This window comes from Eleutherodactylus coqui, chromosome 6 (assembly GCF_035609145.1).
Source record: "Eleutherodactylus coqui strain aEleCoq1 chromosome 6, aEleCoq1.hap1, whole genome shotgun sequence".
In the NCBI taxonomy this organism is placed as follows: domain Eukaryota; kingdom Metazoa; phylum Chordata; class Amphibia; order Anura; family Eleutherodactylidae; genus Eleutherodactylus; species Eleutherodactylus coqui.
The window spans coordinates 131,456,179-131,481,577 of record NC_089842.1 but is presented as its reverse complement, the minus strand read 5'-3'; the positions used below and the strand labels follow the sequence as shown (position 1 = coordinate 131,481,577).

The 25,399-nt window shown below is 43.7% G+C and overlaps 2 protein-coding genes across 4 annotated transcripts in view; both read left to right on the top strand.

Moving 5' to 3' along the window:
• The window catches only part of LOC136571764 (neurexin-3-like), a 114,434-nt gene extending 95,856 nt beyond the window's left edge, over positions 1–18,578 (top strand). Inside the window, exons 4-5 of the mRNA XM_066572393.1 lie at positions 17,292–17,593; positions 18,507–18,578. Of these exons, the coding sequence (XP_066428490.1) occupies positions 17,292–17,593; positions 18,507–18,578 (374 nt within the window). The remainder of the gene's footprint in view (positions 1–17,291; positions 17,594–18,506) is intronic.
• Positions 17,309–25,399, top strand: part of NRXN3 (neurexin 3) — a 333,468-nt gene continuing 325,377 nt past the window's right edge. For all 3 annotated transcript variants that reach the window (XM_066607622.1, XM_066607621.1, XM_066607620.1), the window contains exons 1-2: positions 17,309–17,593; positions 21,978–22,139. In XM_066607622.1, coding sequence (XP_066463719.1) covers positions 22,038–22,139 — 102 coding nt within the window. In that variant the 5' untranslated portion in view covers positions 17,309–17,593; positions 21,978–22,037. The remainder of the gene's footprint in view (positions 17,594–21,977; positions 22,140–25,399) is intronic.

The window sequence follows — 25,399 nt, the reverse complement described above, 5'->3', positions numbered from 1 at the left end:
CTCCCTACATCTACGATGAGTAATGCGTTAGTGGGAATGGTAATTTCATGTATTTTAGCAGTGGAGTCTTTTGTATATTGAATATATGAGGGAAGTGTACTGACAAAGAGTGTCAAAATGTCATCTAAATAAGTTCTTGTTCTGCATTAGATTATCGTTGCCTGATACTATTGGCCTGCCTGGTACTTGCCAAGTCTTTTTATGCAATTTAAGAATCAGATGAAAGGTGGCGATGGTGGGGTGAGGATTCTAAATGAATTTGAACTCATCACTGGATAATAGCATATCGATACTTGCTTGTTCTAATAGATGATAAAATTCAGTAAGATACCGGGTTGTGGGATCATGGGATAATGTCTGATATACTTGTTTATCGTCAAGGAGTCTCTTTGCCATTACTGTATAGTCAAGGTGCTCCATGACTACTATGTACCCCCCCCCCCTTTTTGCCTGATGGCTTAATCACTATTAGTACACAATTCCTCGAGGGTCGTTTTTCTCTTTTTTGATTTAAATTAGAATTTATCATAGAGTCCTGACCTTAACCCTATTGAGATGCTGTGCCATGTCCTGAAAAGGGCTGTGCATGCAAGACGTACCAGAAATATTGATGAATTGAAACACATCTGCAGAGAGGAATGGTGCAAAATTGCAAATCTTATTTGCATCTACTAGAAACATTCGGTGGAGTTGATTGCTGCTAAAAGGGGGTCTACAAGTTATTAATTTCAAGGGTTGACTTCTTCTCCCTGCACTATGTGTTCAATAGAAGACTTGAACTGTACAGCTGTTTGTGTGTTATTAGTTTAGTTAAATTGGCGTTTGTCTCGAATTGTGACTTGGATAGCAATCAGTCCTCACTTTACTAGTAATCTATGCAGAAATCCAGTCAGGAGCCTAATTATTGCGGTTGTAGGGAGTTCGTCTGGGCCATTGGCAAGTGTCATGAGATGGAGATCCTGTTAAAAACTAAGATGGTACAGAGAAGCATTAGCTCCCTGCACCACCACTTAAGGCTCGTTCACATCTGTGTTTGCTGTTTCCATTTGATTTTCATCAAGCTATTCTGTTTTTGGACAGAAGAACGAATTTCAATCAGAATTTAGTGTTTTTTTCCCTATTAATTTCAATCGGTTTTCAAAAGAATTAAATGATTTCTGTGTGATTCTGTTCTGTTATGGTTCAGTTTTTAGAATGGAACAAATAGAGCCATAGACTGAGCCTATGTCATCTGCAATGGGAGGCGGCTGTAACAGATACCCAGATTCCTGTTGCCATTTTTCCAATGAAGCACTATTATAACACTACAAAAATGGTTTTATTGTAACAATCCATACTATAAAGTTATATTCTTAAACCTGCATGGTGTACGTTCTGAAAAAAAAAAATCTACCCCACTTCTTGGGGTAAAAAGAGATAGGTACCCCAAAATAGTACCAATGCAAATATCAATTAATTTTACAGAAGACAAGCCCTCACATAGTTCCGTAGATGGAAAAAATAAACATTTTGACCTATGAATATGGCGATGCAAAAAAAACCAAAATTTTTATGAGCAATTGCTTTTATTGTGCCAAATTATGTTTAAGATTTTACTTCCTTGCTGTGTGCGGCCGAGCATTATCCTGCTAGAAAATACCTCTTAGAAGCCGCCATGAGAGGAACACATGTGGCTGCAGGATGTCCTGGACGTATTGCTGAGCTGTCATTGTCCCTCGTACCGCTAGTAGTGGTGACTGTTGTATGTGATGGTCTCACCAAACAATCGCACCAGCAATTATTGTAGTGTGCCGCTTCACAGCAAAGACAAGATTAAGGTGCTCACCCATAGGTATCCAGACATGAGCATGGCCATCATGGTGCCCAAATGAAACCTTGTTTGTCACTGAAGACAACCCGGTTCCACTCCATAGCAGTCCAGTTTAGTCATTCATGACAACATTGCAAATGGAGTTAATGGTGGGTGGCTGTCAAAGGCAGTACATGTAATGGCACTGTGTGACCAAATGTCCTTCTGCCAAGTGCCTGGAAATGGTTCAGAAACACACAGGAACCTGTAACGATGGTGCCACCTGCCTCTGGACGGTGGACAACTAAAAAGTTGGATCGCTTCTTGAACAATCAGGCAATCCTCTTTACTGGTGGTTTGTAAAGGGTGTGCTGAGCCTGGTCGCCTTGTGTGCATGCCCTCACAGATCCACTGGTCCCATCACTTTCTAACAACTTGGTTAGAACGGCCCAGGTGGCAGGCAGTTCATCGATATGAACATCCAGTTTCTCTCATTCCAACAATGCGCCCCAGCTTCTCTCAAACTGTTAACTGGGCAAAATGTTACGTCTTCAAAACGACCAAACTCAGGAACTCTGACAGAATACGGACACAGAGAAACAGACTTCACGGACAGACTTTAATACTCACCGACTGGCGATCTCAGGAGAACTCAGGCAGAACTGTGAAACGGACTACATACTCATGGACAGGCATAAACCAAAGACTGCCAAGTGCACAAAACACCTGCACACCTAGCCAGATAGAATAACTATAGCATGTACAAGGTATTCGCTCAAAGTTTTGCCAAGATACTTTAGGCACGCAAGCCCACTACACGAAACCTCGTTGTCTCATGGGTCCCTACTCTAACGAGACAACTAACCCCAGGAAAACCTGCCTGCATGCGAGGTGATCGTCCCAACAGGGACGACCCTGTGCTGGAATCTAGGGACCTACCTAATCCTAGATGATAAAGGGTCCACAGCAAGACACAGATCACACAATACATGTGAAAACCGGCTGAGGCATGCAGGAACACGACACTGAACATACTGCCTAGACCAATGTTTGTGAACCTATGGCACGCGTGCCAGAGGCGGCGCGTAGAGCCCTCCCTACTGGCACGAGCCGCCATCGCCGCTCACCACTAGTGAATACCGGCAGGAGCCGCAGCTCCCCTGCCGATATTCACTCACTGCCTTGCCAGCCGCATTGATCCCGTCGCCCACTGTGACGTCAGTGTGCAGCCGGGATCCTCTTTCCCCCTCCCTCGACGTCTCCTCTTAGGTTCCGCGAGAGCAGGGGGAGGAGGTGTCTGGCAGCACACTGACGTTACAGTGTGCACCAGGGTTATCACCAGAGGAGGAGCAGAACTTCCAGGATGAGGGTGTTGGTAAGTATGCAGGTCTTAGGGGTGTGGGGCTGCTGTGGGATGTCACTAATACACTGGGGGCTGCTGTGGGATGTCACTAATACACTGGGGGCTGCTGTGGGATGTCACTAATACACTGCGGGCCACTGTGGGGTGTCACTAAGATACTGGGGGGCTGCTATGGGGTCTCACTATTACACTGGGGGCCGCTGTGGGTTGTCACTATTATACTGGGGGCAGTTGTGGGGTCTTACTATTACACTGGGGGCTGCTGTGGGGTCTCACTATTACACTGGGGGCTGCTGTGGGGTCTCAATATTACACTGGGGGCCTCTGCGGGGTGTCACTAATATATTGGGGGCCGCTGTGGGGTCTCACTATTACACTGGGGGCTGCTGTGGGGCCTCATACACTGGGGGCTGCTGTGGGGCATCACTAATACACCGGGGGCCACGGTGGGGTGTCACTATTATACTGGGGGCCGCTGTGGGGTGTCACTATTATACTGGGGGCCACTGTGGGGTGTCACTATTATACTGGGGGCTGCTGTGGGGGCGGCCGCTGTGGTGTGTCACTATTATACTGGGGGGTGTCACTAGTATCGCTGGGGGAGGGGGTCACTATTCTCGATGGGGTTTGTGGGGAGGTCACTATTGCCGCTGGGGTATGTTTACATGTGGTGGAAATGGGCAGAGTTGTTTCAAAATAGACAACGTGCAGATTTTGCTTTTTGAGTGCGGAAATGCTGTAGAATTTTCCACAGAAATTTTCACTGAGGACATTCTGCAGTATTTCCGCATCCAAAAGGCAGTAAAAATCTGCACGCTGTCTATTTTGAAGCGGCCCTGTCCTCCTTTAGAATGATGGGAGTAAAATCATACGCCGTGATAAGCCCCGCCCCCTGACATGTTGACACTTAGGCCTCATGTCCACGGGGAAAATCAGATCCGCTGCAGATTCTACATGTAGAATCTGCAGCGGGTCCCTCCTGCCCCGCGGACATGAGCGCCGAAAATACAAATTTAAAAGTATTTACCATCCGGCGCGGGCGGAGAAGATCAGCTGTTCCTCACGGCCGGATCTTCATTTTCGGCCGGCGGATGAATTCCTGACGCCGGCGGCACGTCGCCGACGTGCCGCGCGCATGCGCCGGGCACATCCGCCGAGCCGAAGCAAGGAAGATGCGGCCGTGAGGAACAGCTGACCTTCCCCGCCCGCGCCGGATGGTAAATACTTTAAATTCCTATTTTAGGTCTCCCGCGGATCCGGACGGCTTCCATAGGCTTCAATAGAAGCCCGCGGGAGCCGTCCCCGCGGGAGACCCGCACGAAAATGGAGCATGGTCCGGATTTTTCCATGCTCCATTTTTTTTTAAATCCCTTTTATTGACGATCCGCGGGTATTTATCTACCCGCGGGTGGTCAATGCATCCCTATGGGATGCGGATCCGCATGCGGGAGATCCGCAGCGGATCTTAAATCATATTTTGCCCGTGGACATGAGCCCTTAGTGATAAATAAGTGGGTTTGGGGTTGCAGTTTGGGTACCTGGTCTCTAAAAGGCTCACCATCACTGGCCTAGACACACCGAAATAAAACACTCTTCATACTGAACAAACAGATGAAAGACCAGCAGCCACAACAGAGGAGCTGGTATATGTGAGCAGCAGAGACGGGGGATTGGCTGGCTGAGGCAATCCACAGCCAGCCAGGACAATCCACTCCACCTGTGGAGCTGAGCTGCTGGAAAACCATGTAGAACAACAGATCCCAGTAGAACGTTCAAACACAAAATCTCTTTGATTGTATCTTAGAGGCATCAAGTGGTCAACAAGCTCTATACAAGCGGAAAAAAGGTCCATTACACACAAGTAGCCTCTGAGAGCCTTTTTGTTGGCCAAAGGTGGAACCACTTTTAGTGCCTCAGGTGGCAAGACTGTGTATCTAATCACACCACAACTCTCATCATTTACATATCTGCCTGAGATGTAACTGCATGCCGAGTTTTAGTGTTGGTTTGGTATTGCTGTAACTGTATGGAGCAGCACAGTACATTTGTACAGCACAGTAAATGTCTGAAAATTGTTTTTAAGAATCATATTTGCATTTTTTTTACACCTTGGCTCCCAAAACGCACAATAAAAAGTTGTGTGTAAATCAAAATGCTACCAATGAAAACCTAATTTTCTCTTCCAGAAAACAAGTTTGCCCACAGCTCCTTATATGGGAAAAATAAAAAGTGATGGCTCCTAGAATATGATGACACAAAATGTAGGCACTTTTTGTTTGTGTTTTGGCATAAGTAGGTGTGACGGCAAGCAATTGAGTTTGTGTTGCGGCCATAGAGGAATGGGACTCCATACCATAGGAATCAAGTACCACAACCTCATCAAGACTATCAGGAAAACCATTTATGCTGCCGGATAGAATCAATCTATATTACATCTCCCATTGTAAAAATTATTGGAAGGTTGAAACATTTTAAGCTGCTCTCAATATATCTGGACTACGTGACTCTTGCTCCTCTACAGATACTAAGTTTTTAACAAGTATTCAGCTGTGTAGAACTCTGATTAAACTGTAAAGAAGTTGCACACAGCTGCCTGTACAGCGAAACTTCAAAAACTGCAAGCTTTCTCTGTGATGGCATGTGAGATCATTGCTCAGTACTAAAGTGGAGCAAGAACTCCGAACCTTTTTATTGTACGGCTTTATCTTTCTGTTACTGTCTGTTCAAAAATGGTAAGTGCAGGGAAATCTGACAGATATTGTAAGAGCTGCCTGACTGCTGTCCGGTTTATATGTACTTGATAATGCTCTATACATCTATGCCTCAGGTACCATCATGCACTCAGATCGCTGCCTAAAATAGTAGGCTACATTACACCCTCTGAAACCAATTTAATTAAAAATTCAAAAACTAAAAAAAATCTTGACAAAAAACCCAAACTTTTTTCCATTGGTCCCATTAAAAAATCTAAGCACTGTATTAAAATTGGTATCGTCTGATTCATAAAAGCCCAACCTAATGAAATATCACACTATTTATCCTGCAAAAGAGTTAACTTTGTATAAAAAAAAATACAATTACCCCTTGTCACTGCCTGTCTGATTGACTCTTCCCAGGCATCCACTGCTTTTCTAGAGACGAAAGCGTATGATCCTGATTTACATTCTGTATTTTACTCTAGATTTGCACTTCCTATTCTGTTGGTTGTTACTGGAAACATTCCAACAAACCTGTGCACAGATACACCCCAAATGGCTTAGCTGAGCTAAGTAATACAGGTGGGGCAGAAGTTAGATTCTTCTCCATGAGGTGTCTGTACAAGGTATGGTGAAAAGATAACCCTTTCCATAATGTAAATCACCAGAGCAAGCTCTGTGTAGACACTGAAATGGCAGGGAATGAAAGTACACGAAAAAAGGGAAATTCATTTCAAAGTGACTCAACTGTTAATGGAGATTAGTCCTGAAAAAAACCTGTAAAGTGGTGTGTGGACATGGACTTTAATGAGTGCAGCAACTAAATTAGGGGCTGTGGTCCTTCGGGCACTGCCCAAATGCTGCGTCTATTGCTGCTCCAGGGCATATTGTGTTTTGGCAGTAACACTGTGCACAGCTTGTATCACTGTTTGCTTGTGAATATTGCAGCATTTATAGCTTATACACAAGCGTAATGGTAGGTGGAGAGCAGTTCTGTGTTTTTCTGCTGAGCTGATTCTTCACGGAGTGTCTCCTCCCTCTCCCTAGCTGCCCTCCCTCACCCGCTCTTCTCTCCCTCGCCCCTTTTCTTCAGGAGCAGCTATGATTAATATACATAATTGTAACAAATTGTCGCTAACTGCACCAAATCGCTCTCCCAGCTGCCAGAAGTGCTGACGCTTCCCACTATACAAAGCAGAATAAAGAGTATGGTCGCAGCAGGAAGCGGAGGACCGAGCGCGGCGGCCCCCACCCAGGCTGCACCTTTCATGCTGCAGCTGGGAATCTGAAAGGAAATGTTTAAATGCAGATTGATCCTCTGTCATTATGATGACACCGTGCTCCCATCAGTGTTAACCCTCTGCGGCTGTGGAGGTGTCTCTCATTTTTAATTATTATTCTTTCAGTTCCGATGAGCTCGTCTCCCTATACACAACTACCTGGACTCTTACCTCCCGGCAGACAATCATCACCCACACCGCACACTGCAGGCTTAGATCATACAGATACATACAAGTACTTGAAGGAAATTTCCATAAATAAAAATACATATGAAATGTAAGTCAATTTAAAATGTAGCGAGATGAGCATAATGTAATCAGATAACACTTCTCTGTCCTCATAGACCTTTATCAAGAAAGCTTACAAACTGAGCAGTTATTTTACCCTTCACTGCATGTATGTTATACAGTTGAGGAATCTGTTAGTGATGTTAGTATCAGGGTGGGGCTGTGACCACCTCGGTCATGCGATGATGTCTGGTTGTCATGATGATGTCTGGATCTCATGTCTGTCGGATATACTTGTAGACATGAGGCCTTCAGCTGGATGGGTTGATATAGATAGGAGCTATAGGGGGTGCAGAGGCACTTTAATACATACCCTCGTCCTGTTGTGTGATGGTGACTAAAGGCCTTTCTTCTACATTAAGAGGACCTACATATTCTGGATAGCATTGACTTGGGGGGCTTGAAGCTCTGCCTCCTGTTGGGATACAAGATTCTTGTCGTATAGAGGCATTATCTGTTCCTTAGCACATCCCTGAGCAGCACTTCTGTCCCTGAGACAAGGGTGTATTGGTTTGGTTTTTAAGAAGATCATTTTGGGATTAGCTAGGACTTTTACTGGCGCGTGTAGCAGATCCCTTTTAAATCCAGATATGTAAAGAGAAGTAATAAAGCTAAAGGCTTTTTATACTTAATTTGCAGTGCTGGAGTCATTTACATAATGGTATAGAGAAATCTGCCCGCATTAGCTATCATCTATAGTAAGGCAGCAGCGTGGTAATCTCTACACACAGTACATGGAAATATCATGCGATATGGAAATCCAAAGCACCCCATGAGTCGCTCCGTTGGGTGGTGCGTCCAGGGCATTTGACCTGTCTGAGTGCGGGGCAGCTGATGCTGCAAGCGGCAGGGTGAGATATCACAGGCTTTCAGAATGGGTTATAGATTTCCATTTTTCAAGAGGGCAACCAGTGACCTGTGAAATACACCCAACACTGTTAGATCATTGCAGAAAATCCATAAACACCCTCCTGCCTCGGCCCTCTCTTTAATTACCGGCGCAGGGACAATCTATTATTAGACATCCTAAAAGATCATTATTGTGGTTTTTATGTCTGCCACAAGAATGGGAAGGCTGCTCTTATCAGTTATGCTGCAGGGACGCTGGGGCGGATACGGGGCGGACTGAGGCCTTGATTTATATTCTGGGGGTAGAGCACTTTTTTCTTTAATCTGATTATAGCTGTGTGCATCCCATTTATCAGAGCAGGCCCCCCATACTTACAGCTTGGGTAGTTACTTTTTTTCTATTGTTTCAGAATTTGTGGATGTTTACGTGTTCCTCTTATTGATTGATTGTTGCTTCCTCTGTAAAATGCAGTGAAATAGGTTGCCGCTATGAAAGTGAGGACTTATCTCCCATGTATACCATGCTATAGCTCTGGCTTTATTGACTTTCTAAGTAAAGTTGTGTCTTATGTAATCAGTGGCACATATTATTTAGGAACCTGTCACGACAGAACACAACAAAAGTAGACTGCTCATAGGAACAACACTGTGATCCCCTCCAATGTCGTCTTTGTTTCCCCTAAGTAATGTCTGAACTGAAGCGCTGACAGTCTAACTAGAATGATGGAGGTGAGTGGTTAGATGAGAAGGTGACGTGATGTAAAGCAGTCATTTACTAATTAAATCCCTTCTTTGCTGAGGGAATGAAGTGGAAGACGTGGAGGCGCCTGGAAACCACCCAACCCTTTATTAAATGGATGATTGCTTCTCTGCTGCCGTGTAAAACAAGGAACGGCTTTATGCTCTTATATACAATTGTTACCTAATGCAATGAATAAAAGCTTATGGAAATTCACGTTGATGGGCCCATTTGCAGCCTCATTTACAAGTCTTGCGTCCTCTCCATAATTTTGTCTTCTCTTTAGTTATCCCTAATTTTGGCTTTCACCTCTAACTCCTGAGCCTTCTTCCACCGGCTTGTCATCTCATTCTGTTAACCTTTCCTTGTTTCCACTCTTCACGGATTTTGGCCGCTATCCCTTCTGAAGGTAAAAATAGAAAAACTACAGCGGCTATTTACTGTAGCTTCTATGTGGCCCTTGGAAAGAGGGGGCCCAACCCAGTTATTACCTTTGGCTTTGCTGGTGGGTGCTGAGAATCTGTGCAGGAACTACATTATTAACAACAAAGGCGTATGGAGTTGTCCCAAGCGTCATGGAAAGGAAGTGTACATAGGAGTGGGGGCATGAGGCCCTCTGACAAAACCTATTATAATGGTGGGCTCCTACTATGTATTCAGAGCATCATAGATTCCAATTTACCTTTCTATTATCATTTTATATCTAACCCCCCCCCCCCCGTTCATCCCCAGCAGTGTCTGTGTGTGAGAGCCTATACCATCCATATTAATTGCTGACTGTAGTTCTCAGCATTCAGTGCTCCTCGTGCTGGATAGTAGACTTTGTAATCTGCTTCTTCCGCCTCTCCGCTACTGTTCCTCATTTCTCTGTCCTGTAGACCATCTTTTTCCTCCCCATTTCTTTGTACATCCGCGGTGCATTATTCACCCTTACTTATTACTCCATCTTTTTAATCTATTTCCTCCTCGATGGTAATATGGGAACTGTATAATCGGGTGAAGCCATTGGTTTTAGGAGTTTGCGTTTGGAGGAGCTGATCTTGAGTTGCTGATATAAAGGAATCTCCTGCAGTCAGCTGGCACATTATAACTGATTGCTTGATTTCAGCTCTGGTTGATGTCACTGCCGGCATTATTAGTCTCCTAATTCAGAGGAGTAAAAATTCTCATCAGATGTCTAGGAACATTACACTCAGTCCTGACATGCTATGAGAGGTAGCCATTTGAGCTTTACAGATTTTTTTAAATTTGTGGTACCCCTTTAAGCAGCACCCCCAGCTCTGCCAGGATGAAGTGCTGCTGTTTGTAGTACCATGCTTCATTTATTTTTAGAATTATTTTGGAATCATTGTTATTGTGTTTTCTTATTAGTCGGCCCTCAGCAAATCTTACTGCAGGGGCCCCTCTGCTGGTGAGAGTGTGGAACTGCATGTGTCCCCTTCCAGCTGTCAAGGACACAGACGATATGGGCTTGATCTGTACTGTGCGACGATGACGGTGCTAGAATTGCTCAGGGTGCCTTTCCTCCCTCAAGTAGGCACTCTTCCAATCTGATTGAAAAGCAGTTCATAAAGCCGCTCACCTTCCCCGGTGTTCAGGTCATAACACTCTCTTTGTGGCGCTGTAATCCATAGGAACTTGATCAGAGACTGGTGCTGAAACGTAAAAAGGTTTCTTTTCATTTCAATTTTGTTATAAAACATAATGGTGCCATTTTAGCGCCCGGGTGCTCATTCATAGCACGAGTAAAAGAATCCGGCCTGGATTCCTTTTTATATTACAGACGGATTTTCTCACTAATGTACGTATGAATAAGGACTCCTATGTTCAATGTTCACCTCCAATCTGATTCTCTTACCAAGCTATACGATTATTTATTTCAATGCACATACATCAGATCATTATTTGTTGGCTGGCGCGGTGACAGCAGGCTTCGATTTGGCATTCTGAGTAGAATGTGTGTAATTTATTCACATTTCATTCTGCGGTGTTGACGACACCGGTCCAGTATGATAGGACGCCTGAAAGTAAAATGAGCAGCCCAAATTTGGTGTAAATTATAGTGAATTTGGCGAGACCCACCCCATCATGCAAAGTAGCAATTATGCAACAATTTGTGACTTTTTTTACATCCCAATTCTGGCCTAAACAGTTTTCTGAATTTCCCCATGAAGTTTTCACACAATCTGAAATCCTTATGTCAACCTTTTATCTAATCCGAGGTGATTTGGTTGTTCTGGGACAATTATGCTTCTTGGAGGCCCTAAGATCATCTCTTTGTACCCCTCTATTGTTGAGACAATTGGGATCTCACCAGACCTGAACACACAGTGGAGCAGATTCACTGATCCGGTCTAATATTTAGGCAGTAGAAACATAGACCAGGCAGGACCTTTCACACGGGCAGAATTAGCCCGCAGGCCATACCACAAGCCACGGGTAATTCCGCACCAAAATTCTCAGGTGGATTTTGATACGTATTTGAAAGTTGGCTGAAATGTGCCTGCTATTCCAATGAAAAACCAGAGTTAGACCTACAGATTTTGGTGTGGAATCTTGTAGCTCTATGTCTTGTGCTGCGTCCTGGCAGAAAGGTCAATAAAAAAATGCTCCAAATGTATCATAGTAGCTCATATTATGATATATTGCTCTTTTTGCTACCATTACACCAACTATTGGTTGATTTACTTTGCACACGAACTTCTTGCTAAATGTTCTGATGCAAGCTCTTTCCATTACATACATGCATGTGTGCATATTTTACTGGATTCCTTGTGTGCCCAAAGAAACACACAAGCGTGCTCTCATAGATTTTAATGGGCAATTTAGTTTAATATGCGCTATTTAGGATAGGATATGCTGTGTTTTTCTTTTTTGCACCACCAAAATGCGTGCGCAAACAAAGTATGTTACCGAACCCGTTGAAATCACTGGGCTCAATTCACTGCGTATTGCCACGCAAATTTTGCACACATAATACACAGCGCAAATGCCTAAATGTGGTGCAAGGCGTGTTTACCAGCTTTTTGGCACAAATTGAGCCAGAATTCTGGTGTATTTAGCTTAGTCTCTGCATGTTCTGAGCACATTGCAGATGAGTGAGTACTCGCCAGATCATTGTCTGTGTTGCTCACAGCAGCAAATCACAGCTCCGCTTTCATTCCTCATAGTGATCTTAAAAAAATGAAAGCTGCTCTGTGATTGGTTGCTGTGGACAACAACGACAGTTTCTCTTAGTTTTCATCAGGGCTGGGTGATTTTTGCCAAATATTAAATTTTCGATTTTTATTAATTTATTTAAAACTCCTGGAAAATTCTTTATTTTAATCTTTATTTTTTTATTTTATTTTTTTGCTAAATTGAATATTCGTATATTTTACTAACTGCACAAAAAAAATAATTTTCTTTTGGTATTTTTTGTCACCATATTCTGGGAGCCACAACTTTTTTTTTTTACTTTTCCATCAATGGAGCTGCTTCAGGACTTTTTTATGGGACAAACCTATGATGACTTTTTGATCACTATTTAATTGTGGGTTTTGGGAACTGAGGATTACAGGAAGATGCAACATAGTTATGTTTTTATTTGTTTTCTGTTCACTGTGATATGCTATCCTTATACTGTGGATCAGTATCCCAGTGATTTCACTTATAGAAGTGTTTTTTTATTCTTTAGATTTTACTTTCTCACAGTAAAATATTTTTTATGGGAATATTTCTTGTTTTTTGCATCGCCATATTGAAAGAGCAATAACTTTATTTTCCATCTATGGAGCTGTACAAGGGTAGAGCTCCATAGATGGAGGGTTTTATTAGTAACATTCTGGGGTGCATAAAACTTTCTGATTTCCTTTTTATTGGTGTTTGTTTTTTTTTGGGGGGGGGGAGGGTTTGCGAGGTTGGATGATCAAAATTGTCAATTCTCACATAGTTGTGGAGGTTTTCTTATTAATGGCGTCCACCATACAGGTAGATAACATAATCCATTTATAGTACGGATCGTTATGAACACAGCTATTCCAATTTTGCAGTTTTTTCTTTTTATGTTTTTTCCATAGTAAATTGTGTTTTATTGGAAAAAAGGGATTTTTTTTTAATGCCTATTCTTTTACGTGATTTTTAGGTGAAAACCTTTATATTTTTTTGGTCCCACAAGGGGACTTAAAGGTGTGATTACTTAGATCATACACTTCACTACTTATGTGGCACAGTTTATTATCTATCATTTACTTCACTGACAGTAAGGTCTGTTAATGTCCATAAAGAATTGACTCTCACAGGTTTCCATACATGGCACACCCGGGAGCCATTATTTGGCCTCTGGTTGCCATGGCAACCATCGCACACTGCGATCCGATTGCAGGGGTGTCGGTGGGATGAAGGAGGCAGCCCTCTCCAAACGCCCTAGCTGCCACTCTCTGTATCGACAGCGGCATCTATGGGGTTAAATTGCAGAGATCGGAGTTAACGTCGTCCATCACGACGGCTGTTGTGAGACCTCGGCTATTAATTATGGCCACGATCCTGCTCTGATTATAGTTTGTTCGGCTCCTGAGGCTTATGGTAACCAGCACCATAAATGTATGGCGCGATGCTGGAACCAGTGTCCCGCTGTGCCATGCATGCCAGCGCGCATCGGGAACAGGCAAATGAGAATCCCAAGGTGCCTGTGAAATCTTGCAGTACACTGATCAGGGCCATGGGGACTATCAGGAGGGCACTTGTGCTACTGCACAGGTGGACTGTCACCTAGGCTGCGGGTATTGACTGGTGGCTAAAGGGACGGCTATTACTTTGATGGGTCCTGCCCACTTCCTGCCAGGAATATCCAACCACTGCTCAGCTGCCGCAGAAGGCGCTCTGTTTAGGCACAGAGACGTCTTCATAAAGCAATGCGGCACAACGCTGTTTTAAGGCACAAAATCGATTTCACAATTCTATGAATAGACAGAATCATGTGCCATCTACAGGTTTAATTAATCAAATTAATTTGATTAATCGCCCAGCCGTAGTTTTCATATCTCTTCACATCCTGAGTCTTCATAGATGAGTGAGATCTCTCCAGATCCTGGACATTCTCTCCATCTCTCATGTCCTCAGTCTTTAGACATGTTTTTACCTCTGCCTGCGTTTTATTTCAGCGCTCAGCTCTCCTCTCCAATATCTTAGTCTCTTATTTGTCTGGGTATTGCAGCTAGTCGCTGTGTATCTTTATCTCTGTCTCAGTCCCCGCTCGCCCCCCTTCCATCTCTCTACCTTGGCCTGTTTTTCTGTTGAAATGTTTTCTTGCCCTCAATTCTCAAGTGCATTTGCTGAACAGCCATGTTCGATTAGCCACATTTAACAGAGCAACAAGTCTTTATTGTATAGTAAAGCGTCTTACAGATCGCTTCCTGCTCTCACCATCTTCTGAGAACGTGTCTCGTCCAGCTGGAAAGGCCATTGTGGAAAGAAGAGATCATCTCCATGCAGAACCTTTTGTATTTAGTGGATGTCGCTCACACACATTGTCACAATGTGTTATTCTTACAAAAACTAGGGGAAGTCTTAACTCCTTTTACTACTGATAGAAGTCTTCTGCTCACCAGCAGCTTATTCGTAGACCATAGAATGGCCTAATGCATGCCACCCAACTTTCAAACAATGAAAAGAGTGCAGGCTCGGGTGCAGCGGCCTCGTTCTAGGATACCTCTAAATAACATAGTCAATCAGTAATGGATATCTGTTCTACAGAAGGATGGTGATTTACAGCACAGTTACCTTCAGTGTTCATGGGACGTCTTATCTAATTGGTAATGTCCACTTCTCGATCTGGCCCCTGACTGCCATGACTTGTCTCATTATCACACACTCCCTATTATGCCACTACCCCAACAAACCTCTCAGTACCCCCTATAGTACTAGTGCATCTTCTGTGCCCCCACTTATTATGCTATCTGTGGCTCCATCAAACAGTGATCACGCTTATTTACAGTACTCCCTTTGTGGCCCCACTTAAAGGTCCTCCCCGTCCAAACGCAGGGCTTTGCTCTAGCAGCTACAGTACAGAAGCAACTGTAGTAAGCATCCTGGTAATGGTTCTTTAATTGATCTAGTTTAGTGGTTAACATTGTTGCCTTACAGCCCTGGGATCCTAGGTTCACATTTGACCAAAGAAAACTACACTGCAAGGCAACAATGTTAACCACTGAGCCACAATGCTTCCTAAAGGAGGATAAGAAACACAAAATAGAACATACAAATTCCATACAACTGTTGTCGTTGGTCAGATTTGAACCTATGACTCCAGCATTGTAGACTATGGTGCTAACTACTGAGCGACCGCTGTCATGTTAGGAGTTTTATGAACCTTCAGTTTGGCAGAAATGAGCTGTCAGGTTCGGGTTCTCGCTGATCTGAATTCGGGTTCGGTTCACTCATGTCTAGTCTGGCCTCAAGCAGAATGTTTATTGCATTCGTTAGCAGCATCATATACCGGTGACCAGTAGATTGGCTCTGGACAGGGGTAATTTACTTCCTCAGCACGGTGTGCCCCAGTGAGAGGGTAAGTGCAGAGTTCTCGTTTTGTGACTCTCCATGTTTTCATAAGCATGAGTTATGATCATTGCATTCTGCATATTTGTGTAATACGACATTAAAGTCTATGATGCAGCTGCAGATTCCCAGGAGACTGTAATTCATAGACCATTAATTCAGTGGCAGCCACTCCTGTGCAGAATAAATGTGAAGTCTCCCAGCTCTGTATTATCCATGAGAAGCATTTATTATGAAGAGAGAAATCATTTCTCTTAGTTCTGTGTTTCCATTAGTTTTCCCTGTGTTGCTATGTCTTGAGTGCCTGAGGGGTCTTCTTGTGTGAGCGTACTGCGGCCCCCTCCTCTTCCTCCCCTTGCTCCCTGCAGGCCAGTTGACTACATGTTTATACGCACTGAGGCCAATAGACTAAAGTATTCCATTTTCCTTGACTTCCCCCATGGGACACTCAATGTAATCGCACACTTTACTAGGAGTAGAGAAACACGGTTACATGCAGGTTACATGGTCACAGAATGTCTCTTACCACCAGGGAGAGAGAAACCTTTCAATGGAAAGAATGTGCACCAGACTGTGCTGAGAGGGAGATGTAAAACGTTACACAGCGCCATGATAACAGCAAAGCTGGGAGCCGACACAAGGTTGCAGAACATTACATAGCACTTCATTGCTGTGTTATCCTAAATTGTACTTCACGGTTTTATAACATTAAAGCTCATGCAGCAGATGTAGGAAGATCATAGAATTACTGTGCATAATGTGGCCCAAAGACCTGTAAAGCCCTGCTTATATGGAGCTATTCTGTAACATTTTGCTGCATAGTGAATGGAGTGGTTACAGTATTCTGTAGGGAGCAGTTTATTGCCTAATATAATACTTAAATATCAAAACAAGGGAACAACTGTTACAAAATATATAATTATTTGCTGTGTTTACTGATCTCAAGGACGATGGTTTGTATCTCATTTTATCAGGTGTAATGTTGGTGCAGACAAGGTCTTCAACCTCCTGAAGATCCTGCGCCACTGGTTGAGGACCCTTGTGTTCTAGCTTCATGTCTCCTTCTGACATACGTAGATACATGACATACAACATGTACTCCTTTCTCACAGTCACAGTGTAATGTCTACACAAGATCACACTAGGTTAACTATTCTGTTGCTGGTTGAGATGTGTCCTGCTGCGTTTTATAGGGACTGTATTACAAGTGGTGGAAGGACTTGGACGATGGTGCAGTTGGCAGTGGTTGGACTGCATCTGAGGTGCCTACAAGTGTCCGGGACTCATTCTTGTGTTTTTATCTTAGATTTTGTTTGTCATTTCAGCCTCACGTCTTTCATCTGCATTCCACAATGTTCTTGTGTGTGTGACTGCTCTGCTACTTTCCAGGATGGAGTCAGTGAAAAAAGAAACTCTGTCTTAGAGAAGCAATGAGAGGCGGCCATATGCTGCTGTTTGGTTGAAGTGATAATTGTTGGCTGTGTTGTTTCTGACACTGTCCTTTCTGGGAGATTCTGCATTTGAGGGGTGTCCGTGTCCTGGATTGACAGACGCAGTGTCCCCAGGACTGAGCACAGCCCTCCAGTGCAGATCCAGGTCATTCTTTTCTATGAATGTCTCCTTTCTCATGAGTTGGTGACCATAACAGACACATTATTGCAGTGATGTGTTATATTGCTGATAGATCCCGTCAACAGATAAAATAAAGCGTGATTTGTTCTGTTCTAATACCTCTTTTCTACTTGCCCTGCAGCAAGAGAGGAGAATGTGGCCACGTTCCGCGGCTCTGAGTATTTATGTTACGACCTGTCCCAGAATCCAATCCAGAGCAGCAGCGACGAAATTACCTTGTCCTTCAAAACCCGCCAGAGAAATGGGCTCATCCTCCACACCGGCAAGTCTGCAGACTATGTTAACCTGGCACTGAAGGGTGGAGCCGTCTCGCTGGTCATCAATCTAGGCTCCGGTGCCTTTGAGGCCATCGTTGAACCGGCCAACGATAAGTTCAACGATAACGAGTGGCATGACGTCAAGGTGACTCGGAATCTGCGCCAGGTAAGGAGGTCGCGGTAATAGTGACTCACAGAAGTGGAGGGCACTTGCCAATTTAGAGTGTTTGCAGGTACAATGACTTTATACATGACGTATAAAGAAGTTCATGCCTACTATATGCTGCATATGGTTAGGTTTCTGTATTCACTCCTGGGATCCTCTGGAATCATATACAGTTTCTTAGTTTAGTTTGTGAAGTCCAAGTTGTTTTATACGTAATATTTTAATATCTACAAGTTCTGAGTTTTCAGCACAACATTATTTCTGAACCAGAACTTGACATTCGGAAATTTTGTGTAATGGACCTCCTGTTTTTCTACTTAACCAAACTTGTAGGATCTTGGGGATCTTCACTCCTGTCCCGTAGCTCATACTGCTGTGCATAAGAGGTAGACGGGATAGAAACATGCCCCTTCAGAGATGTAGCAGACCAAACACATGTAAATGAGTAGCCGCGCGCAGGGATCCAGATTATCTGCAGAGATCTTGTCTTTGTAGCCAGTAGAGATCTATACGAAGCTGCAAAGATGAATATGAAACGACAGAGACGGATATAGAAGCCTCATCTAATCATCAGTGCCTGTACAAAACTGATAAGAGAATATCTGCTGCCGGCGGCTAAAATGAAGGCAATTCTGAGTGCCCAGTCCCCCGGGGTCCCAACAAATGCCATGTTTCTAGCCGTATTAAATAGGACTGTTGTGGAAAGAGTGCATTCAATCACTAACTACCACACTGTGCCCTATACAGGGGCCATTTACCTCTAGTATGTGAGCAAGATAGTAAACATTGGCCATTGGTGCAACTACAAAACACACAAAATGGTCAAGATGCATTGGAGGGGGGTGATGATGCCGAAATGATAATTTTTGTGTTTTGTTGATGAGAATTTCTACGTTGTGGTGATTCATTCTAGAGAACCACATGCAGGATGGAGAACGTAAGTATGACGCGTGTGGGGAAGCCATTTTGGATGAGTCACCTGTGATGAGGATGAATGTGTGTGGAGGGGGTGCTGTGCGTAGAATGAGGGGTGGGCCAGGAGAACGGAATCTATATATGAGGATTAACCCCTAATCATTCATGTAATGTGTCATTGCTACTAACCAGCTCCTCTCCACAGTGTACTAACACCCTAACTGATCATCTTTGTTATTTCTGTTCTCTTTTATTTTCACTTTATTTTCCGTTGTTGGATCTGACGACCCTTCTGTTCACAGTTATTCAATTTGCTTTTTTTTCCCCCCACTTTTCCGCAAAGCACTCAGGCATTGGACACGCTATGGTAAACAAACTACATTGTATGGTAGATATCATTCTTATTTGTCTAATTAATTCTTTGGATTTGCGGTGTGGTTTTTCCTTTCTCTCTTTTTCTTCACATCTTAAATGTCTCTTTGATTTTACCCTCTTGTCCGTCATGGAATAAATAAATAAATATTCTGTCTGTACTATATGTCTCTATAGATACATGACAGATATATATTATCTAGTACCCCCCAATGGCATTTTCATTTTTTCATCATCCACTTAGACCCCCTGGAGACCCTCGTACCTCATGTCATTTGTTTGACTGATCCTTGTTTATGTATTTATTTGCGGCCATGTCTGACGATCTAAGACAAAACACTGACTCCTAGAGGAGGAGTGGTGGTCCCGGGCCAGAGGGCCCCTACATGATGCCACCTGATGAGTTCCATGATACTTTCTGCATGCTCTGTGTTTTCATGTTTTTGGGAAGGCTGGAGTGCTGGCACATGCTGAAAAAGGTCAGGGTTTTTTCATTTTTATAACTTTTTACTACCCTTCCAGATTGGTCTGAGGTATCATCTGACAAGACTTTATAAAAGTCAAAACTTGTAAAACTGTTTTTGATCAATCTTGGGTAAAAATCAAGATGTTGGCACATACATGCTGGGTTTGTTCAGTGTTTATTCAGTGCAGTTTTTGACGCCAAAATCAGGAGTCTATGTCCTTTATACTTCTTTCTTTTTATGATCCAACCCTGATTTTAGCTTCAAAACCTGCAATTGTGACAGCACCCTTAGTGGTACATGTAAACTATTGATAGTTTATCCTCTGGATCCCCACTGATGAGCTGTTCTCACCGAGTCAGTATGCTCATGCTTTGAGCTGATATCTGCAGGAATCAGACTGCTCCGTTTGCCCTGCAATGGCCCAACTTGGTTTAATGGACCAATTTCCTATTGAATTGAATGGGATCTTGGCCTGTAATACCAAGCCGAGCCACTGCACTGCAAACAGAGCTGTTTGCTTACTGCAGAAATTGCCTCACTGCACCACCATACCAATCCAGTGAACAGCTGATCGTGGGTAGTAGATTATAGTTTGAATATAAAGTTAATGTTTTTACTGTTTTGTTTTTTTTTGTGGGGGAACACATGAATATACATCATGGGCTCATAGCGTTCAATATATTATTGATCTGTATCACACAGGTCTGTAGTGCAGACATGTAGATGAGGTCTCAGCCTTAGGGTGCCTTCACACTTGCGATGGCAATATCGCTGCGTTTTTTGAAGACGAATGTGAATGGGACATTTTAATGTTAAAAACGCATTGTGTAAAAATCGCAAAGCACAAACTTGCACATTTTTGTGCGATGCATTTTTAACATTAGAAAGTCCTATTGACATTTGCATTAAAAAAGCAGCGATATCGCAAGTGTGAAGGCACCCTTAGTCTTTTAACGGAATCTCCATTTTCTATGAGATCTTAATTCCTTGTTGTCTGCTGTAAAGTCTTAGGCCCTCATGAATTTAAGTCCAGGCTCTGGAGACTTCTGTCGAAGACCCTGCTTAGTCCTAGCTCGTCAGATAAGGCTCCATCCTCATTGTTTCATTAGGCTACATTGACATAAAGTCTGTCTTGTTACTTGTAGGGTTAGGGTTGTTCTTCTATGTTAGACCTCTGCTCCTAACTCCACAGCCGATCAGCACTCCAACCTTCCCTCCTCCATTCCACTCATCCCCTTTCTAACAGACTAACCTGTTAGCTCTTCACCCTAATGTATCATCACTTGGGTGGCTGGTTGAGGACATGTATTCCTGGGGATGAGGACCTTTAGGCATGTGTGGTTGAGCAGCTTTTCCATTCTCTGGTTGGGTTCGAGGGTTAGTAATAGGTGGGGAAAGGAATGCTGAGAATCTCCTTCATTCTATCTCAGTCTCCTATCCCTATTAACCCTTTATTGTTGGTGGACTTTGTTGGCTTGTTGGCATTTTTACACTTGGGGACTTTTGTTGGACCAGTAGGTTGTGTATCTGTTTGAGGTGCTATAAAGGGTTGCTGTGAATGTCATCAGAATCTATCAATGGACGGATTAGACCTGTAACATCAGGTGGCTCTAGAGTTAGTGGTTTATGAGCTATTCAATGTGACCAGCTGAACACATGCACCTATATGATCTTCTGGAGGCAAATCTATATATATATTGGACTTCTATTGTGAGGGCAAGAAAGTTTCATGGTGTTTCACTTGTACGAGCTGCAAACCCAAAAGGTAGGTTTAAAGGTGATGGATTTGCTACAGAAATCTTCCTTTTATTTTCCTTACATTTTTACTTTATTTGCTCCTGTGGAATTTGATGTGAACTTTGCTAAGTTCTGATCATGGATTTTTTTTCTCCATTGACCTCGTTAGGGAAAATCCACAACAAATTCCACGCTAAAAATTGACATGCTGTGGATGTTAAAACCGCCATCGCAGGTCAATTTTGCACAATCTCATTTACGTGGCTGGTACGGTAATCCGCACAGAAAACCTGTCTAATTTTTGAGCCATGTGAACATACCCAAAAACTGCGGCCCCACGGTACAGTACTACGTGTACTGCTACTCTCATTCTGCTGCTGATCAGGCCCTTTTTGCTCTATTTCCGAGTCCTTATAAGAACCTATTAAAGCACGGGTCATGTGTTCAGCTGAGCATATGTGTGGGACATGGCATTTCATATTCCAGAGGGGCCGCTGAGGGGTCACATGCTGTTTCCTGTCATTTGCATCAGATATGAGTTGTGATGAGGGGGTTCCTGAGTGCAGGACTGTTCCCTAACAGTATTGTGAGGTGCGGTAAGTATTTATCTTTACAGCATGTTCCTCTTCAGGGCAAGACTTTCTCCAGTTGAACATGAAATGCTCAGTTGATGGATGAATCATGGGGGTCGGTCTTACATAGGGTTCTAGCACCTTCCGTCCAGTGTCAGGAGCTGGGGAGGATGATGTGTATGGTCATCCAGAACCAGGCAACTTGACAACGAAAAAAGTTTTGTTTCTATGTTTTCGACCAAGCCCAGGGATGAAACTCACTCCTGTTCTGCAGGCAGCACCTCTCAGAATCATGTCGTGTTGCTTTTTTTTCCCCACAAGGTGACAATATCTGTGGACGGGATCCTAACAACCACCGGATACACTCAGGAGGACTACACCATGCTGGGTTCGGATGACTTCTTCTATGTGGGGGGAAGCCCCAGCACTGCTGACTTACCAGGGTCCCCTGTCAGTAATAACTTCATGGGCTGTTTGAAGGAGGTGAGTGATGATATTGGGAGCAGTCCAATATTATATTATATACTGTAATGCATTGTTACGCCTAATCACATGTAGATCCCCCGCAATGGCTCCAGTAGTAATAGTGACCCCAGTAATAATATTGACCCCCATAATGGCCTCAGTAGTATTAGGGTCCTCCATAGTGGTCTCAGTAGTAATAGTGCCCCCCATAGTATCTTCAGTAGTAATGGTAATCTCCATAGTGGCTCCAGTGATAATTGTGCCTTCATGGTGTCTGCAGTAGTAATAGTGTCCCCCATAGTGGCTTCAGTGGTAACAGTGCCACCTCCCCTCCCCCACCATAATGGCCCCAGTAGCAATACTGTTCCCATAGTGGCCACAGTAATGGCGTCAGGATGGTGCACAAAGACACCGAGAGGTCAGCAGTCACAGACTTAAATGCTGTTGATGGAACGGAGATGTAGGCTGGGTAAGTGGAATGCCTGTTAGGTTGATGCACGGCCGGCGGCCCACATAAAATGAGGTGTTGGCCAGATTCGGCCTGCGTGCCTTGTGTCTGACGTGTGATCTACAGCATGCATGGTTTACCTTGTATGATGCTAACCCCAAACAATGGATGCTTGATGTATTGGTGCGAAACACTGGGGGGAAATGCAGCATGCAGGAAGGATATTGGGGTTATTCTGTCTTCTGATGTGTTGGGGTGCAGCACAATTTCTGGGATCAGCCTGCAGATGTCTGCTTGTTAGAGCAGGAGTACAGGACTCTGCAATCATCTGCAGTAAACCAGTGTAGTCTTACAAGGTGCAGTGAAGGACGTTGGGGTGCTATCAAGATGTATCACAGCTCATGTGGCGTATCATGTGAATCCTATTTTCCTGCTTTTCTGACATGACTGGGGTGGTCAGTGCGGGGTTAATGCTGGTGACTGCAGAGTACATGTCGGTTATAGTTCTGTGAGACTGTGCTGCCTGTGAGCATATGATTAATAGCTAGATGTGCCATAACTTTCTATTACACTCGCCTGCAGCAGCCGCCACATCTGCCTTCCGCAGCTATTTAAATCTGTTTTAATTCTGCTAATTGCAATACATTTATTTGGATTGTCGGCACCTGCAGGGTTCAGAATAATGTGTAGTTTTATGTGCTTTTGTTCTCTTCCTCTCATATACCGAGCTCTGTCCCCCCTTCATGCACACACTTTTCGTTCCTTTAAGGATATATTTAGATGTATTAGTTAGGTTGTGGTTTTCCACTGCAACTACCACAAAACCATGCCAAAACGCTGCGGTTTTTGCTAAATCTTTTTCTTACTGCATTTATCAGGTTTTTTTTTGCATTAGTCATGGGTAAAAAAAATCTAAATGATGCAACGTCTGAATATATCCTAATGGAAAACTGTCATTTTAAATATAATGAAACATTGGATGAAATGCTCAGAATTATATTTAGCGCCACTCTTTGCATTTTCCTCTTTCGGATTTGTATATTGTAATCTGCCAAATTCAAATTTATGTTACTAATTGGTGTAGAAAATGATCTAGATTTAATAGTCCATTCTGCTGAAGGAAGCTCTGGGGGGGGGGGGGCGGTTCCTGCAGTTTTTTCTCCTCTATGGCGTCCAGCCCCTCTATTCCTCAGTGATCTGTGCGGACGGCTTGCAGCATTTGCTGAACTTATTTGGAAGATTTGTTTTAAAGGGTTTGCCTATTTTGGTAAACACATTCTCATATAACCTGTTAGTTATTTCTGGGTTAATAGGGGAGGTCCTCGGTTCAGTACATTGATCTCTTGGTTAGAGCGTAGAGCGGTTTACAAAGAGCATCTCTCCCTCTGGAGGACCTGTCCTGTCGCTTGTAATACACAGACAGCTTATTGATTTGAATGAGCACTGTGTACTGCTTAATATCCCCCATGGAGGTGCTGCAGGGAAACTGAACACTTCTTGCCAGGTTTCTTCACAGATTGCATCTGATTGCTCATGGTCCCAACCGGTGGACACCTTGTGATCAGCTTATTGTCTGGGGACCCATCCAAAAAGTAGTTATTGTCCAAAGCAGATAAACCCTTTTACGAAAAGCAAAGGTGACAATAATATCATATATAAAGTTGAACTCTGCCCATAACTAACATTTCTTATAGGAAACTCCACGTTTCTGACCTGTCCTCCTCCTTCTTGCCACTTCTGTCACTAGATATCAGATCCATCACGTTAAGGCCGTTGCTTAGTAACCGTTTGAATTCGGCTTCGGTGACACAATTTCTCTACTTGAGTCAGTGGGGTATGGCTATGTTGTTCCTGTATCATGTCATTACATGGACCGCTCCACACAGGCTCTCTAGCCTCCTAGCCTAGTTACTGAAAGGACTACCCTGCAGGGGGGTCCTCTGAGAGATGCTTTGTTACTTACCGCCGGAGAGACCACACAGCTCGACAAATCCTCCACTGACCTCCGGACCACCACCAGAGAGCGCTGGTGGAGGCCTGGTCATAGGCCTGTCCCAGGATCTTGCATTGTGCTGGTACCTCTTGACCGAAGGCCTCCAGGCTCTGCCTCTTGTCAACGTAGAACTTTATTTAAGAGGAATTTGGAACTGGCAACCCCAGTAACCGTCTTTCGTCCAGAGTTGTTCTGGCACTGGGTAATTGGAGCAGATAATGCAGAGCATGAATCTGGATAGAGTTCACAGCTTCTGCACGCAACGAGTGCTTCCAAGGTTACAGCAGCACTTGGTTCAGTCACAGTAGCTATCGGACCTGGATACACCAATGGGGTCAGCATCTCAGCCACTAGCCTTCATGGCAGTTCTCCCTTCTGTCTAACCGACTTCTGCTACATCACTAACATGGACTTACTTTATTAGCTCCACAGTAACTAAGAAAAAACCCCTCCCCTTTGCATTATTGCGCCAACTTGTCCAGGAGCTGGAGGCATAGGATGTAAAGTAACACTTACATAATAAACAAAACAAAAAAAATTCTATAAAGTGCCCAAAATAAAGGCTAGAGTCCTTTTTGAACAAAGCGACAAGGCCTACCATACCCCTCTTACAGTACTGCTGATGATTAGACAGCTTCATGCTTATTTCTAGAGAGGGAAATAGAACCTTGAAGCCTTCCTCAGGCCTAGGTGTCATTGGCTCCACCTACTCATGTGATGCTGTCCTGGGGCATTGTGGGAGAGGCACAGAGCAAGATAATTACAATAATCATCTTTATATATTTCATAGCGCTTTACAAATCAGCTACTTGAATGGACAAAATCAGAGACTACATA